Raw genomic sequence first — 17,950 nt, 5'->3', positions numbered from 1 at the left:
TCGAGAAGTATAGACCGAGCCCATGGAGAGGAAGCTGGTTTCCGTGATGTGCTGAATTGTGATCACAACTCTCTGCAGTTTCTTGCGGTTCTGGGCAGAGCAGTTGCCGTACCAAGCCATGGTGCATACAGATAGGATGCTTTCTATGGTGCATCGATAAAAGTTGGTAAGGGTCAAATGCAACATGCCAAATTCCTTTAGCCTCCTGAGGAAGTAGAGGCGCTGGTGAGCTTCCTTGGCTGTGGCGTCTACGCGGTTGGACCAGGACAGGCTGTTGGTGACGTTCACGCCCAGGAACTTGATGCTCTCAACCCTCTTGACCTCAGCACCGTTGATGTAGACAGGTGCATGTACACCGCTCCCTTTCCTGAAGTCAATGACCAGCTCTTTTGTTTTGCTGACATTGAGGGAAAGGTTGTTGTTATGACACCATTCCACTAAGCTCTCTATCTCCACAGGGCCGAGTCCTAATTTAACTGCAGGCTCGTGTCGAGTTAATCCATTTCAGACTGCTAATGTGCTACCATTGGCCTTGACAACTCTGGGCTCAGGAGGGGAAGACAGAAACCATCTGGGGTTAGTGACCCCTACAGTCAACCAGCAAATCCTACTGGGAGGTGCCAGTGTGTGGATGCCAAGGTTGGGGGAAGGGGGACATGGGGAGTGGGAGAGGGTGACATGGGGTGGAAGATGACAGGGCGAGACTTGTCTGTGTTGCCCTTCGCAGATGAATATCCCTCTGGAGCTGATCCATGAAATATGGTCATTTAGATGTGGCAGAGGTGGAAATGGATCCAATAGGATTCAATATTTCTGTGTGGGAGAATGGAACTGCGAGACAACAAAAAAACAGCTCAAAATGAATACGCTGCTTCCAGTGGAGTTTCAAGCACTGGACAATTGTCTCCAACCCACAAGGCAAGGATGCTCCTCTGATAAAGATGACAAAAGTCACAAGAGGATCTGTGGGTCAGCTCTCCCTCACTGTGGTCTCCTCATCATGCCTGCTGTCCCCCATTAACTTTCCCAGCCTTTAGACAAGCCTGGGCTAGTACCCAAAGAGTATACCACCTGTTCCCAGGAGACTCCCATCACTTCTGCAGGGTCACATCGTCCACCTCGGTTATCTGATGGGGATCGAGATGGACAACCAAGGGTGCATCTTCTCTGTATGTAAAGATTGTCACTTGAGGCCACAACACAATGAGGCCGACAGAGCTCCACCCTCCTCCCTGTCCACCTCCAGGGCCTCCCACTCAAGAGGGTGCAGATCAGATGGAGGAAAGGGAACAGGATACAGAGGTGGGGTGAAAAGAAGAGGTCAACTACAAGTGGGACTAACGTGCGTCCGTTTGGGAACTCACATCCTATGTCAACAACATTCCAAATTATTTTTATTTTGGCATCTTCTCCTTCAGTCCACAAAATCTGTTTATGTTATACACAGCGTTTAACAATCCTTCCCAAGCAAAATGGATACATGTTTATCTGCAAACAGATACACACTGCCACCTGTAAGGGGATACAGTACCCCTGTTTAGACCACACTTTTACCTTGCACAGTTCCCATCTCCAAATTATAAAAGTAAAGGATGCAAAAGGTGGAACAAAAAAGACTTTAAGGATAATAGCATAACTATGAGGTTGTAACAAGCATCAAAGACTGGAGTTCTTTTCTCTAGAAAAGAACAAGCTAGGTTGAGAATGAGGGAGGGCAGCCAATTAATATGTAACCTTAATGTGTGACCTTCCTGCAAATGGGTTCAGTTCACAGGCCACCCTGATGGCAATTAGGCGCAATTTGTCAGACTATGCATTGGATTATTTCCAAATGATTTAATGAGGACTGTGATGTTGTTCTCCAATGCAGATCCTTTTCAACAAGGAAAAAATCCCTCCAACAAGGGCTCAGCATAACCCAGCCCCCTGCCCCAGTCTAATTCAGCGCTGCCATGGATCCCAGATCCTCGTGGGGTCTTAGTGCGCCACACATTGTTCTGATGAGGAGCTGCGATGAGCTGAGCCAAAGACCACAGCCCCTTGGACAGGAACTTGCGTGGGAGCAGAGGTCTAGCCAAACAGGAAATGCTTATAATTTTAAATGCAAGGTCTTAAAAAAAAATATAGTCTTCGAGATATACATCTTGGACCGATTGGGGCTGATGTTTTGGCAATGAATAGAAATGCAAGATGCCATTCCAGTAATTATGACCATCCATCAATGCCTGATACGTGGGCTGAACAGTCTAATAGTGGGAGTATCTGAAGCTTCACAGAAATGCAGAGAAGCATGGAGTACAGCATAGCTCACTCAAAACATCAAGGGGGATAAAATTGGATGCTGGTAAAAAAACAGGTGCATGGAAAATGATGCACAATTAAAACCGTCTGGCTTGAGCTGTGCTCCCACACAAGGAGCCCAAAGCCGTCAGTGGCGAGCCCAAGCTGCAACCGAAAAAGGAATTGCATTGGAGCTGGAGATGGTGAAAGTGGGTGCAGTGGTGAATGCAACTTAAGTGGGCATGGCGCAGAATGGGAGAGAGTGGGGCACTGCAGGCTTTGGTTGAGGAAGTGGAAAGTGCATGTACTCTGTCCTACTCTAAGAGGGGATTGGAAAGTTCTCATGGCAGAAATTATAGAGGCAGTGGGAAGTGGATGGCCATCGAGTCAATGCCAGGAGTCAAGCTGCAAGGACCTGGATGCAGTTTCAATAACCTTACAGGAGTGTTAAAATCAGATCATGCATCTTCAAATGCCATCCTCCACCAACTGCTTAGCTGGTTGCAGACGTGGCTCTGAGCATTTTGTCCTGCTGTATAAGCCCTCTCACTCTCGCAGCCAAACTGCACTCAATAGGACATGGGTATTAAAATAGCCATACCTGGAAAAACTAATTATAATAAACCATAGAATAATTACAGCGCAGTAAGAGGCCATTCAACCCGTCATGTCCACACCAGCTCTCTACCAGAGTGACTCACTCATTCTATCTCCTGGCACCTTTTATCATAACCTTGAAAACTTTTCCTTACCAGATATTTATCCAATTCCCTCTTGAAGGCCAGATTGGAACCTACCTCCCACCACATCTGAAGGCAGATTCCAACCACATGCTGCAGAGAAATGATTTTCCTCAGGTCACTATTATTTATCTTCCCCTTTATTTTACACCTGTGACCTCCAGTATTCAACCTCCACCAAAAGGAACAGCTTCCCACTACCCACTCTGTCTGGACCCCTCATCATTTTATATACTTCCATCAAATCTCCTGTCAGCCTTCCCTTCAACGTTCCAACCTCTCCGGTCTATCCTTGTAACTGCCGTCCCTCATCCCAGGAACCATTCTTGTAAATCTCCTCTGGACCCCCTCTAATGTCTTCACATCCTGTCTATAACGAGGTGACCAGAGATGAACAGACCAATGTTTTATAAGTGTGTGACATGACTTCACTGCTTTTATACTCTATTGATACAGCCCAGAATTGTGTCTACCTTGTTGACCACTTTCTCAACCTGCCCTGCTACCTGTGCACACATGCCCCCAGCTCCCCGCTGCACCCTTTCAGAACAGTATCCTTTATTCTCTATCACCTCTATCACAGCAGCAGCATCTCCCTTGCAACTCAGTGTGATGGTGTGGAACATTCTCAAGCTTTCTACCATGGTCCTCAGGCAGGGAATGGGACCTCCACCTCAGGGTCACAGTTATACCCCAACAGTATCTTATCTGAGTTGCAGAGAGTTGTGAACACAGCCCAGTCTATCACGGAAACCAGCTCCCCCTCCATAGACTCTGTTTACACTTCCCACTGCTTTGGGAAAGCAGCCAACATAATCAAAGACCCCACTCACCCCAGATGTTCTCTCTTCTCCCCCCCCCCCCATCAGGCAGAAGATACAAGAGCTTGAAAACATGCACCACCAAGCTCAAGGACAGCTTCTATCCCACTATTATAAGACTATTGAATGGACCTCTTGTATGATAAAGATGTCATGGCCCTTGCACCTTATTGCTCCTTACTGCACTGTCTCTGTAACTGTAACACTATATTCTGCATTCTGTTGTTGCTCTTCCCTTTGTACTACCTCGAATGTACTTATGTTTTGAAATGATCTGTCTGGACAGCACGAAAAACAAAGTTTTTCACTGTATCTCGGTACGTGTGACAATAATAAACCAATTACCAACATGCTCAGCTCTGCGAGTGGAACACACAGTATTAGCTGCATCATTGAGGTCTAATTTGGCAGCACTGCCACCAGACCAGTACTGGATGAGAATTGCCATCGTAATCCAATCCATTCACAGCATACTCTACATGCATTGGTCTGCACGTAGCAATGCTCTCTCTAATTTGGCGACCAAAGGTGTGCCCACAAGCAATGGACACCATACTGGAACCAATTTCAGCATTCAATGTACCCAAAGGACAGCACCACCCAGTGGAGCTTTGCATCTCAAGACTCCGGCAAAGAGACCTGTTCAGAGCATCGACCCGCCTTTCTCTCCCCTGGATGCTGAGTGGACAATGAGCTTGAATTCCCAACAACAATGCCTGTGCCCTGATGTAATGCATTATCAATGCAGAACTTTGACAGCACGCATTACAGACGGGTCACTTTAATTTTTGACAGGGCCACTGGAAATGAAAGACATAACAGAGGTTACAGGCAGCCATGCTAAAAGCAAAGCCCATACACAGAGGGAGGGCACTGGGTTCATTTTCTAAACATTGTACACATTCCAAGTGTATTAAGGCAGGAACTTCCAACAGGAGTTGTGCAACAATCCATCAGTCCTCTGATACAACTGCTGTGAGTGGGCCTTCCTAGGCCAGATGCAGGCACACAACTGATCTCCAAACATCCTGAAGAGTGGTCTGTGCGACAATGCAATGAGTGCCTTGGTAGTCCGCCATCTGTGAGGGGATTGTAAGGCAGGAGCAGTGTTATCACTGCATCCCAAGGATTCAGCAGTCTGCAGGAAGCCAATGTATTACAGATAATGGGAGGCTTTTCCTCCCTGCTATTTAAGCCCAATCTGCTGTGTAATTGAGGCCGTACAATGGCATTTCCGAAGTATATTTCCACCATTTACTTACTTATTAACTCCACCCCAACCACCACCCCCTCATCCCGAATCTCTTGCAAACCGCCTTCCTTTTCATTTCAACACCTCCCCTCCCCAGCTTAACCCTTCCACTGCCTTTGTCATTTGCCAGTTTCCAGACCTGCAGTTATTATTATTATTTATTTTGTTTGTGCAGTAATTGGTCATAATGTCGCATCCTGACTGGGGCTTTCCCACCCATATAATGCTCAGAAAGAGAGAGAGAGAGAGAGAATTATTTTACCTATTTTACTTACAACAGAGAGACCTTTAGCCCATTGAGTCTATGCCAGCTCTCAGAGCAATCCTATTCCCCCACTAATCTCCCTGTACCCCATTCTCTCTCACTTTCCCATCAACTCCCACTGATTCTCCTACCCCTCACCTACACATTAGGGGCAATTTACAGAGGCCAATTAACCCACCAACCCGCACGTCGTTGGGATGTGGGAGGAAACCTATGCGGTCATAGGGAGAACGTGCAAACTCCACACAGGCAGCACTGGAGGTCGGGGTCGAACCCGGGTCACAGGAGCTGTGAGGCAGCGGCTCTACCAGCTGTGCCACCGTGCCACCCCTCGATGCAGTGATCCACAACCCCAGGGCATCACGAAGGGCTTTACAGCTGATGAAGTATTTTTGAAGTGTGGTGTCTGTCGTCGTGTGTGAAATGTGGCTGCCAATCCACGCACAGCAAGATCCCACTGGGAGCAGTGTGATCATGACCATGCTGAGCATTTGATAATTAATGTCCAGAACATTGGGGCTATCCACCCCGCCCCCGATATCCCTCGGAAAGGAGCCATGAAATCTTTTACATCCTCCTAAGAGGGCAGACAATGATTTGGTTGCATGTTTCTTTGGACAGTACAACTCAACTTAGATTTTTCTGTGCTCGTGATTCTGCAGAAGGACTCAAACCCCAAACCTCCTGACCCAGATGCTGCTCACTGAGACTTTAAAGAACCAATTACCATATGCTGGTAATCACGTGGAACATCGAACAATGTACAGAGCAATGCTTGATGCATATCATGCTTTGCTACAGGAAGTGGTTGAAGCAGAGACCATTGTATCTTTTAATGATAAAATGGTTTAATATTGAATGATAGGAAGGTGTGGAGAGAAACAGCAAAGTGGAGCAGGGGATTGATTTTGTATTTACTTTAGCAAAGAGCTGGGCACAGACAGATTGAGCCAAATTGTCTTCTTCTGTGCCATGAGTTTCTATGCTTCTAAGTTTTATCATGACTTTAAAATTGCTGAGAGACTGGTTTCGAAGAAAGTGCAAGAGCTGTGTCATCTGTGGCTTCGTGATAGCGCTCTCCCCTTTTAGTTAGAAGTCCCACATCAGAGACTCGAGCACGCAACCCCTTGCCTGACACCCAGGTGAGTACAGTACTGAGGGAGTGCTGTACTGTTGGAGATGCTGCCTTTTGGTTGAGGTATTAGGAGCACTGCATTATTTGGAAGAGCAGAGGAGTCCCTGTGGTGTCTCATCAACACCGCTCCCTCAACGAACACTCAAAACAGCTTCAGAAAATACTAGAAACACTCAGCAAGTCAGGCAGCATCTGTGGAGAGAGAAACAGTTATTTTGTTTCTCTATTCATAGATGCTGCCTGATTTGCTGAATATTTCCAGCATTCATGGATACATAAGGTTATTTTGCATGGAAACAGGCCCTTCAGCCCAACTCGTCGATGCTAATCAAGATACCTACCTAAGCTAATCTCACTTGCTTGCATTTGGGCTCATATCCCTCTGAACCTTTCCTATCCATGTTCTTATCCAAATGGTTTTTTTTAAACATTGTAATTGTACCTGTGTCTACCACTTCCTCTGGCAGCTCATTCCATATACCCACCACCTTCTGTGTGGAAAAACTTGCTGCTCAAATCCTTTTTAAATCTTTCCCCTCTCACCTTGAAGCTATGCCCTCTAGTTTTAGACTCCCCTAACCTGGGGAAAAGACTGAGGCCCTATCTATGCCCCTCATAATTTTGTAAACCTCAATAAGTTCACCACTCAGCCTCCTTCACTCCAGGGAAAACAGTCCCAGCCAGTCCAATCTCTCCTTATAACTCAAACCCTCCAGTCTCGGCAACATCCTTGTGAATCTTTTCTGCACCCTCTCTAGCTTAATGACATCCTTCCTGTAGTGTGACAACAGCCTAACCAACAATTTGTACAACTGTAACATGATGTCCCAACTCTGACACTCAGTGCCTCGGCCGATGAAGGCAAGCATACCGTACACCTTCTTCACCACTCTGTCTAACTGTGTTGCACTTTCAGAGAACTATGTACTTGTACCCCAAGGACTCGCTGTTCATTAACACTCCCCAGGCCCCTGCCATTCACTGTATATGTCCTGGCCTAGTTTAATTTCCTAAAATACATCACTTCGCGGTTGTCTGAGTTAAATTCTATTAGTCATTCCCTTTGCCCACTTTCCAGTTGATATTATTTTCTGTTTGTGTTTCAGATTTCCAGCATTTGCAGTGTTTACTTCAACCCTATATATATATATGTGTGTGTGTGTGTGTGTGTGTGTGTGTGTGTGTGTGTGTGTGTGTGCGCGCGCGCGCGCACAGAGAGAGTGTGTGCATGAATGCATGTGAATTGGAATTGGTTTATTATTGTCACTTGAATAGGTACAGTGAAAAACTTGCCTTGCATACTGTTTGTACAGACCATTTCGTTACACAGTGCATTGAGGTAGTACAGGGTAAAACAATACAGAATGCAGAGTAAAGTGTTCCTGCATTACAACCATGACAATATTTCAGAAATACTGTACATCACTGGCTGCAATGTGCTTTGGGACATCCTGAGCCACTACAGAAATACAAGTTTTTCTTTACTCTCTTCTGCATGAGAAATTCAAGGATTCCATTTCGTGAACATAAAAACCCCATTTATAAATCAGCATTCCAGATACACTGCTCTACAGATCTGTTTATCAAATGTTGGCAAAGGCATGATGGGTCAAATGGCCTCTGGAATGGTTCATAATTTATTTACCATCCTGAACCTACTGCCCTCACTAATTACTGGTCTTGTAAACTTACAATTTGTGGAATTGAAACAGGCTTCCGCGGATATCCATCCGCTTTGGTTACATTTTTGCTGCTGAATCCCAGCTGAAGATGTGTCACCTCGACAGGCTGCTCCACAGCACACATTTCATTTCTGATGGCATGTGCTGTCTGCTTACTCTTCCTGTTGAGGAGCTGTTAGAGCAGGAGTGACTGAAGGTTGACCAATCTCAGTCCGAGATCAAATTTCCAAAAGTGGAATGCATTCATCTCCTTGCGACTATCCTCCCAATCCCTTTCTGTTCCCTGGGCTGCAGCTCTTCAGCAGCTTCCATTAGTGGAATGGTGACATGAGGGGATTTGACTCTGTTCCTGCTCAATCTGCTGCCCTGCACCCAGGCCCATCCCTTCATCAATCCATCCTCACTATGTACCGCTGTTTCCCGGCCTCTACCTCACCTTCCCCCCCAACCCCCGACCTCAGGGGCAGAGGTAGGCCATCCAGCTCCTTGAGCCTGCTCTGCCATTAATCAAGGTCATGGTTGATCTCCTGCCTCAGATCTTCCTGCCTTACCCCCACATCTCCTTGATTCCCTTAACATCCAGAAACCTATTGACAGTTTCGAATGCAATTCAACGAGTGAGCCTCCACGACCCTCTGCGGTGGAGAATTCCGAAGATTGACCACCCTCTGAGTGAAGAACTCTTTCTCAACCTCGGCCTTAAATGGCCTTTTATTTTGAGATGGTGAGCCCTGGTCCTCGGCTTCTCAGCCAGGTGAAACATCCTCCCTTCATTCTGCCTGTCAAGCCCTTTAAGAATTTTGTAAGTTGCAATAAGATCTCCTCTCCTTCTCCTCAACTCTAGAGAACCAGGTCTAGCCTACTCAATCTCTCCTCATAAAGCAGACATTACAAATTTTCACTGTCATGCCATTGACTCTTTGATATACAAGCAGTATATATAATGAGCGGTACAATTCTCCATCCATAGGAACACATTGCACTGACATTTCCGTCATTCCTTTTGCTCAGCCTTTAAGATTTATGAAATTTCACTTCAGAAACATTTCCAGGAGGGCATCCCTTTTTTAAATTGTACCTTGTGTGCAGCCACTCCTCAATCTCACCGGCCCACTGTAATCACAGTAAGTAACCTTTACAGCCGAACTCAAATCCTCTTATAATAAAGACCACATACTATTTTGCCTTCCTCTTGCCAGCTGCATCTGCATCCTGGACATTAGATCTTTCCATGGCCTTTGTCCTCCCCAGTTCTCCAACATCTCTTCAGCTCTTTCCTCTCCCTTGGCACCAACTCAGGCCCTGTGTGCCAACCACTCTCTGACAATGAACAGAAGAACCTTCAACCACCTTGGGACAACTGTGTACTATTCTCTGCATCAACTCCAAGGCTGCCAGCCCCTGAGTGTTTCCACTGTTTCCTCATGTTACACTGCCTTGCACCTGCTGGTGCTCACATGCAGCACTGCCACTCACCCGATGTAATTAGTTCGGAGGGAGATCTCCAGCTCCGCAGCACTTTGGTGGATTCCTGCACGTCGGCGTCTAGACTTCTGCAAATGATAAGAAAGGGTTGACTGTCAGCTGATGCAGATCTGGTTAATTCTCATCTGGGTGATGAACAGAGGGATCGTACTAAAGGAATTGAATAATGGTACACATACTGGCCCTGCGGCACAGATAGTGGCCATTTTCAACCATGCACATAATTATGCCCAGCTTCCAAACACCTTTGTGCACTCACCCTTATTCCTGCACTCTATCCCCTCTCTTCCCAGCTTTCATCCCTCCTTCCTCACTCTCCCTCCCTTTCTCACTATCCATCCCACCCTTCCTCACTCTATCCCCTGCCACCTTCCCCCCCCGCTCAATTCTTCACATCCCCCAGCCTCAATCTCTATTTCATTCCTCACCTCAATCCGCCTCCCTCTGGCACCCCTTCCTCCCCCCACTTTCTACTCTCCCTCCCATGCCCTCTCTTGCTCACCCTCCCTCCCATGCACCCTTCTTCACTGCCTCCTTCACACCCCCTTCCACACTTCCTCCCCATGTTTCCCTTTTGCTTTCTCCCAGAGCTCAGAAAAGGTAGAAATGGAGGAAGAATGACCAATAACTGCAGGGATTAACACTGAGGGGTATCATGGTGCTAAACTGGATTGCCTGAGGAGAAGCTGTATTAGGGACGTGTGCTCTCCATTAATTCCAGAACCATGGCTATCTCTGCATCCCTGAACTACATCTACTTTGATGAACAGTCCATGCTGTAATGGAGGAAATTCAGCATCCAGTCCTGCATGCATCCAGATCCCACATATTCAACTAGTTAGGGTTCTTCTGATTGACATACTGGGGAGGTCACAAGGTAGAACTTCCCAGAGGGAGGCAGGTATTGCCTCAGTTTAATGCCTTATCCCTCATACAAAATCAGCCTCACAGTCCCAGAGGCTAAAGAACGGCTCGAACATGCTCCAAATGTTATTCTTAAGGATGCTTGTCCATGTGTTGCCGCAATCTCAAGAATGTGTTCCTCCCCATAAAAAAAATATTTAGTGGTGTATTTTTAATCATAGTTCCTTTTACCTTCCTGGTGACTCCTGGATCCAGATAGCTCTTGAGTTTCTGGATGTAGGTGTGTGGAGGGTTCTTCACCTGAAACCGTTCCTGATCACACAAATGGAAACAGTCAGTCAGTCATTCAGGTTCAAACACAAGAAGCTGATAAACATGTGATGGATAGATTTCTGATCCTTTAGAATTCTCTACCCTAGAGAGCTACAGACACTGAGACCTCATCATTCAGGGCAAGAGCAAAAGATTTTAGAGCACAAGGGGAGTCGAGGAATATGGGATTGGGCAGGAAAGTGGATGAGGTGCAGGATCAGCTGGGGTCTGAATCGAAACAAAACGAGAGAGTGCTGGGAAACATTCAGCAGATCAGGCAGCATCGATGGAGAGAGGAACAAGGTCAACGTTTTGGATAGAAATCAGTTTCTGACAAAGGGACTTTGACCTGGAACATTGTTTCTCTTGGAGTGTTTCTGTCAGTCTCTGTTTTGTTTCACCTGCAGTATTTTTGTTTTTGCAGGATATTGGTTGAACAGCAGGGCAAGTTCAAGGGACTGAATGCCCTTCTCCTACTCCAACTCTTGTGTTCTTACAACACAAGAAACTGGGGAAAATGGAGTAAAATAAAAAGTTTGCTTCAAGTGTACCTGGTCCAGCAGTGTCACTCATGCCTAAATTTACATCAGTCCCATTTTCAATATGGAAAATAGGATCCTTCCACCTCACAAATAGAATATTGAGCTTACAGTTTAAGAACTGGAGGGGGGAACACGGGTGTGTGTCAGGTTGTTATGATCTGGAATGTGCTGCCTGGAAGAACTTCTAACAGGAATTGGAATGGAAATCTTTGCATTCAAGGGGTCAGAGCAGGAACTACCTCTTCCAGAAGGCCATGGAGAGGCACATTGGGCAAAATAACTTCTTGTGTTTAAGTCTACATCATAATAGAGAGACACAGACAGTAGCTCCTCCCAGAAAGGGGGCATCTGCTCCTGGAGAACAACTACACAGGTGCCAGTGCTGCAGATATTTGAATGCAGGAGGAGTCACAGCCAGGTATAGTCCCGCCCCGCTCCATGCTCACATGCAGGCTTTCCACTGCGAGACAATGCAAAGTGGGAAGTTGGAGGGCAGAAACCCTGGTTGATTTCTTTTCTGCTAGAGATGTCGAAAACCAAAAGTAGAGACCACCCCTTCTTCCGCCAGCCTGTCAGCAAGTGGAGAACAGGTTGCTCCAAGATCGAACTTGCACCCACGTTTTGGTTTGCGCAGCCTTATGAAGTGCATCTGCTCATTGGGCACTACAAGCAGACACGATTGAACCTTTAATAGGCAGATTTTATAAAACCATGGCTTGATGTTCCAGAGGCAGCATACTTAGTTAATAGATGAACTGAGTTAAATGGACCCTGTCCAATCTTAATTGCATCACTAATGGTAGCCGTGCCTTCTGGAGCTGAGGGCCCAAAGCTCTGTAATTCCCTCCCTGAACCTCTCTTCCCCTCTACTACTCTCTCTCTCTCTCTCCCTTTAAAACCAACCACATTAATGATACTTCCAGGATTCTTCCCCATAGTCCTCCTTGGTTGGAGTCCATTTGTGTCTGCGAACACTTCTGTCAAGCACTTTGGGGGCACTTTCCTCTGCTAAATGTGCCATATCAATGCAAGTCATTGTTTTTTCTTGTTGTAGTCAATTGGGCTGTGGAAGCAGAATGGATGTGTCAGCATCCCTTTCCTTAACAGGTTGGGCTGATTCCTGGAACAGAGTCTGGGAAGCCTCACCCCTTCAGAAGCACGCTGGAAAACACAGGTGAAACTCCCAGTGAGTTCCCACCCATTGAAAGTGAAGGGCCAGAAATTCACCAGCACACCCCTGTGATTGATGTGCCAAGTTCCTGTCCATTGAGACTTTCCAGTGCAAACATGCATCTAAAATCTTTGACCTCTCGCCTACCCTCTCACCCACCACCACCTCCACCGCCCCCCAGCCCCCCCCCCCCCCCCCCAAGTGCTTTCCAAATCTTCACCTCACGGTACCTGTCAGGCTGACCAATCTCTCACAACCTTATCACCAACGTCTCAGGCCTTCCACCATCTGAATCAGAATTCAAATGATGTGCCATGTCTGAGCCCTGCTAATTTTTTGGATAGCGGAATGAAAGGCCAGTTGGATTTTTAATACTCCAGAGGATTGCACAGAAGACCAGCCTGGGTGCAAAACTCCACAGGGTGGCACAGTCTCACAGCTCCAGCGATGGTTAATTGGCCAATGTAAACTCGCCCTGGTGTGTAGGTGAGTTGTAGAATCTGGTGGAGTTGATGGGAGTGTGGGGAGAATAAAATGGGGATGAGTGTGAAAAATGATTGCTTGGTGGTCGGTGTAGACTTGATGGGCTGAAGGGCCTGTTTCTGTGCTGCATGGCTCGATGAATCTATGACTCTGTATTGAACACATGGCAAGTCTCACGTCACCAGAAGAACAGAGACACAGTGGTCTGGAAATAGAAGCTCATCAAGGCAAAGCCAAAAATGAGAGGGGAACCCATCCCCACATCACCCCTCGCCCACCTCAAACCAATCGTCAGGGGCTCACTGCATTGCAACCTTTAAGGTAGATCTTGCCAGATTCCAAGTACCTGATCACAGATGAGATCCCATTTCTTCTCGTTGTCATACTGTCGTAAGAGCCGCGCTTTATCTGGAGGAAGATTCATAGAATTCTGCAAAGGAAGCAAATAGAGAGCCATGTTACTTCCCAGTGGCTACTCCTTCATGCCCGCCCACATAACACCACGCATTGTCCAAGAACCCGAGCACACTTCTGCCTTGTCATCCAGGCATAGGAACGGCACAGTGGGTCAACTCCCCATGAAAGAAACTGCCCGATGCTCAATAAATCAATGAAATCAAAAACTTCACCTGCTTCAGTAGCAGACAGTGAATCCCCACACACCTGCTCCTTGAATACCGCCAGCCACTGGGACTGGGACAGGCTCTGCCCAGCCTTTGGGCCCAGGACAGGTTGTGGCCAGCCACTGGGCCGGGGGTGCCAGCAGCACGTGCAATACTCACGGCAGTCCCCCAGCAATGTAGGTTGGCAAGGGTACAGGCAACGAGCGAGGCACAGGCAACGAGCGAGGCACAGGCAACGAGCGAGGCACAGGCAACGAGCGAGTGGGACTTGCCAAGCAATAAGATAAGGGAGACAAGGTGTCCAAATCCCAATCACCAGTTGCCCACACGATTGAGGCAGAGTTTACGAATTCAACAGAAGAAGCTGAACCTGTGTCTGTCAGACGACAGTGCCCAATCTGAAGCATTCCTCTGCAACATGCTAATCCATTTAACCAGGCTGACAGCCCCTTGGCACCTGTGCCATACCTTCTGCTAGCCTGATTGTTCATCACAAAAAAAGTCAGATTTGCAGATACCCTCAAGTCATTCGCACCCATTTTGCTCAACTAAATGTTAATGTTAATCAATTTTGTACAGAGAAATGTACAATTCCGGAGACCACAGTGCTCCCAACACCAAGTGCCTGCATTGATTGAGAACAAGTGAATTGTTCTTTTGTATTCCACCCTCAAATATCCTGGAGAGCTGCACAGAAGGAGATGTTCTTGTTGACATAGCACCCATTCTATGCATGTCTAAGTAATACAAATGAAAGTTAATCAATTTCTGGTGCTGATGAAGACAAGATCGTTTATTCTGAACTACCCACTAGAACAGGCTGGTAGGTTCTTGGTTTTACCTCTGGCTTGAAGAATGTCACTCCTCAGAGCAGTAGTAAGCCCCAAAAGAGAGACTGAATGCAGAATATAGATGGAACCCAAAGCTTTTTCAACTTATGTCACATGGATTCAATTGTAAGGCAGGTGATGACAAATGCAATAAGAGATGTTGCAGAGGTTGGATACAGTCAGAATGCAAGATATATTGATCATTTTTCTACAGAATGGATCTTGGTAAGAGTTATTTTAAAACATTCTCCCTCACTAAAGCTTGCTTGCCAAGGGTAAAGTTCCTTAGAACAGTCCCATGCTGGATATAAACCCAAAGCCAAAGTGTCTGGCTGGATGGCATCAGCCGAGGGGCCTGTTATAATGCTTTCCAGATCACTTTCACACCTTAACAATTCAATTACCTCAGGCTCTTAAGTTTTGCACAGAGCTCAACACGAGCATGACCCACGTGCAGACGGTTCTGACGCAGAGCCCTACCATGCTCAACAAAGAAAGTAAGGCCTGGGCTGGGAAGGGCTTCCACATCAGCTGGGTCCGGGAGCAGTTAGCCTTCTTTTGAGGTTTCTGCTGGGGTGGAGAGGTTCAAGATGCAGGAAGGCAGTCAGAAGCCCACCTGCTTCAGTGAAACAAAGTAACCTGTTGAAGCAGGGTGGCATAGGAAGAAGAAACATCGCTGTTGCACCTACCACATCCTCAGCCAATAAAGAACTTTTCAGACTGTCCTTGCTGTTAATGTAGGAAAAGTGGGTGCCAATTTGGGCACAGCAAGATCTCACAGTGACATGATTGCCGCTAGGTAACCTACGTCGGTGATGCTGATTGAAATTCAAACGTTGACTTTTAGTCAAATACACTACCATCAGAATCTTGTACTTTCACCTCAGAGCGTGGATGGGGCCTTGGTTTAACTTCTAACATGAGGAGCAACACTCCTGAAGAGTACAGCAATCCCTCAGTAGCACACTGACAGTGTCAGCATGAATATTTGTGCTCAAGTCTCTAGAGCAAGACTCAAACCCACAACCTTTGGACTCTCAAAGTGAGTGGCACTGAGGCATGGATCATACCTACATATTCATTAGTTTACATTATTTTGAAATAAGTTCCATCAAATGAATGCAACTAGAACCGGCGCTCTATTGCTGTGTGAAAGCAGCTCTGCAACTAAAAAGCAGAAAATGGTGGAAACACTCAGCAGTTCAGGCAGCGCTTGTGGAGAGGAAAACAGAGTCAATGTTCCAGGTCAAAGACCATTCATCAGAACTCAAAAAGTAAGAAAACGGGTATGTTTTAGGTTGCAGGGAGGGTGAAAAGATGGAGAGGGAATGTCTATGATAGAATGCAGAGCAACGTTCTACACCTGCAACTCAGTCTTTCCCTCTCCACAAATGCTGCCTGATCCGCTGAGCATCTCCAGAATTCCTTTTTGTTTCAGATTTCCAGTAGCTGCTGTATTCTGCCTCACATAGTTCCAGTGTTGTTTTATTTCCCTCTGCTGCCCTCATTCATTGCCTCCTCCAGACAGATCACCTCTGATTAACAAGCATTCAGCACCCTCCCTTAGATGGCATCAACAGTGTTTGTCACCTGGATTATCCAGGTCTCTACCCTATCAAAGACTTTCCTTCTGTTATCTCCAACCCTACCCCATTCTGCAACATATAACATGCTTGCTTTCTCACTTTCCAAGTTGGTGATGAGAGGTCCTCGACACCAAAAATTAAACTCGGTCTCTATCTTCACAGATGCTTCCTGACCTGCTGAGTATGTCCAGCACTTTGTTTTTGTTTCAGATTTGCAGAATGAACTCCTCAGTCTGCTCTGAGGAGATTGCAAACACACGGAGGAGTGCCGGGAGGATCTGGTCCACAATCACCAGGGTGTTTCGTTGTTACACCCTTGCTGCCTAAGCAGATATAATGGCATGTGTGTCAATTCCCAGAAAAGTAAAGCATTCAGACAGTCTGTGAGAGTAAGCGAGCAGACTGAGCCAAAAGTGTCAGTGCGGCAGAGCTGAATTCAGTCTGGTCACCATCTGGGTTATATGCAAAGGAGCAGCCCAGTCTGTCTGGCACAGGGGAAGGTTGCACCTGCTGGGACCAAGGCAAGGCCAGTGCTCATCTCTCAGCCCTGATCTGGGCAGTAACAGCCCAAGAAGCAGCAGGATTTCAACTGATGCCTGTTCCTCATTTGGGGTAATCAGCTTTTGGGGTTTCTCCCAGTCAACCAGCTGGGACTAGATTTCTTCTTATGATACAGGAAGCCATTCACCCACTGAATCTATGCTAGCTCTCACAGTAATCCCATTCCCTCTCTTACTTCCCTGCAACCTATTTGCTCTCTCATGCCACCTACACACGGGGGGCAATTTACAGTGACCAATTAACCTACCAAACCACATTCCTTTGGGATGTGGCAGGAAACCAGAACACCTGGGGAAACCCACAGGGAGAAAATGCAAACTCCACAGACAGAACCCAAGGTCAGGACTGAACTCTGGAACTCTAGCTGCTGAGCCAGTGTGGGGATGCAAGACACCCAAAGCCATTTGTCCTGGGCTAGAAGGATCCCAATAATTGGGAGGTAGCCCTCCTGGCTTTCTGGCAAAAAAGGTACTAGATATAGCCAGAGGGTTGGACAACCTTGGAACTTGACCCTGGACACCATCCAGCCGTTAACAAGGCATTCCCTTGCCCAAAGCCTTACAAATCAATCCCAGCTCCCATAATCTATTTACTTGAGTCTAAACTGAACCAAGAAATCCGAGCCAGAGACTAAAAACAAACATCAAATTCATTCGGATCAAGTGTCAAAGACGGAGTGAAGCCAAGAGAATCAACTTTACATTGTTCCCTTAAAAACAATACCTTGATAACTCAGAGATTTGCTGTCATCAGTGGTTGAGCTACGCATAGCAAGCAAGTCCCCGGTTCAGCCTGCATTGGGACTGTGAGCTGGTCTCAGCCAGTGCAGCAGTTCCCCTGGATGGGGGATGCACACATGAAAGGGAGCTTTGCCCGTGCCAGGGCGGCAGAGAAGCGCTCAGGAGCGAGCTAAATTGAGAGCGTGCATGCATGAGCGAAAGTGAGTGTGCTTGTGTGCAAGTGAGTGAGTGCATGCACGGTTGTGCGCAGGCGAGTGCATACATGGAGATAGGCGAGTGTGTGTGTGTATGGATGCTTGAGAGTGACAAGGAGGGAACACGGTTTGACCCCAATGACACACCCTGCTTTAAAATCCCCCCTCCATTCGCCCATCAAGATCTGCATACGTTGAGTGGCCACCTGACCTCAGTGAGGGACGGCATGTCAGGGTGTGCGCATGAGGTGCCAGATCTCAGCCAAGGCTCCCGGGGACTGGCAGGGGTGACCAGCTGAGAGGCAGTCAGTCTGTCAGGCCAGCTGCAGAAGCTTGGCATCGCAGCTGCCACAGCAAGAAGCACAATAACTCAGAGGCATCCCT

General features: G+C 47.0%; 1 protein-coding gene across 2 annotated transcripts in view; it reads right to left on the bottom strand.

The window, feature by feature from the left end:
• The window catches only part of LOC127567000 (formin-like protein 3), a 143,370-nt gene that overhangs the window by 65,552 nt on the left and 59,868 nt on the right, over positions 1-17,950 (bottom strand). Inside the window, exons 2-4 of one of the 2 annotated variants that reach the window (XM_052009605.1) lie at positions 13,379-13,462; positions 10,756-10,836; positions 9,652-9,728 (exon numbers count right to left, since the gene is read on the bottom strand). In XM_052009605.1, the coding sequence (XP_051865565.1) occupies positions 9,652-9,728; positions 10,756-10,836; positions 13,379-13,462 (242 nt within the window). Of the gene's footprint in view, positions 1-9,651; positions 9,729-10,755; positions 10,837-13,378; positions 13,463-17,950 lie in introns of those variants that run through there. The other variant, XM_052009604.1, reaches the window with a different exon arrangement.

Source organism: Pristis pectinata, chromosome X, assembly GCF_009764475.1.
Source record: "Pristis pectinata isolate sPriPec2 chromosome X, sPriPec2.1.pri, whole genome shotgun sequence".
NCBI classification, from domain to species: Eukaryota; Metazoa; Chordata; class Chondrichthyes; order Rhinopristiformes; family Pristidae; genus Pristis; species Pristis pectinata.
The sequence above is the reverse complement of the archived record's forward strand: the minus strand, read 5'-3'. Positions and strand labels throughout refer to the sequence as shown.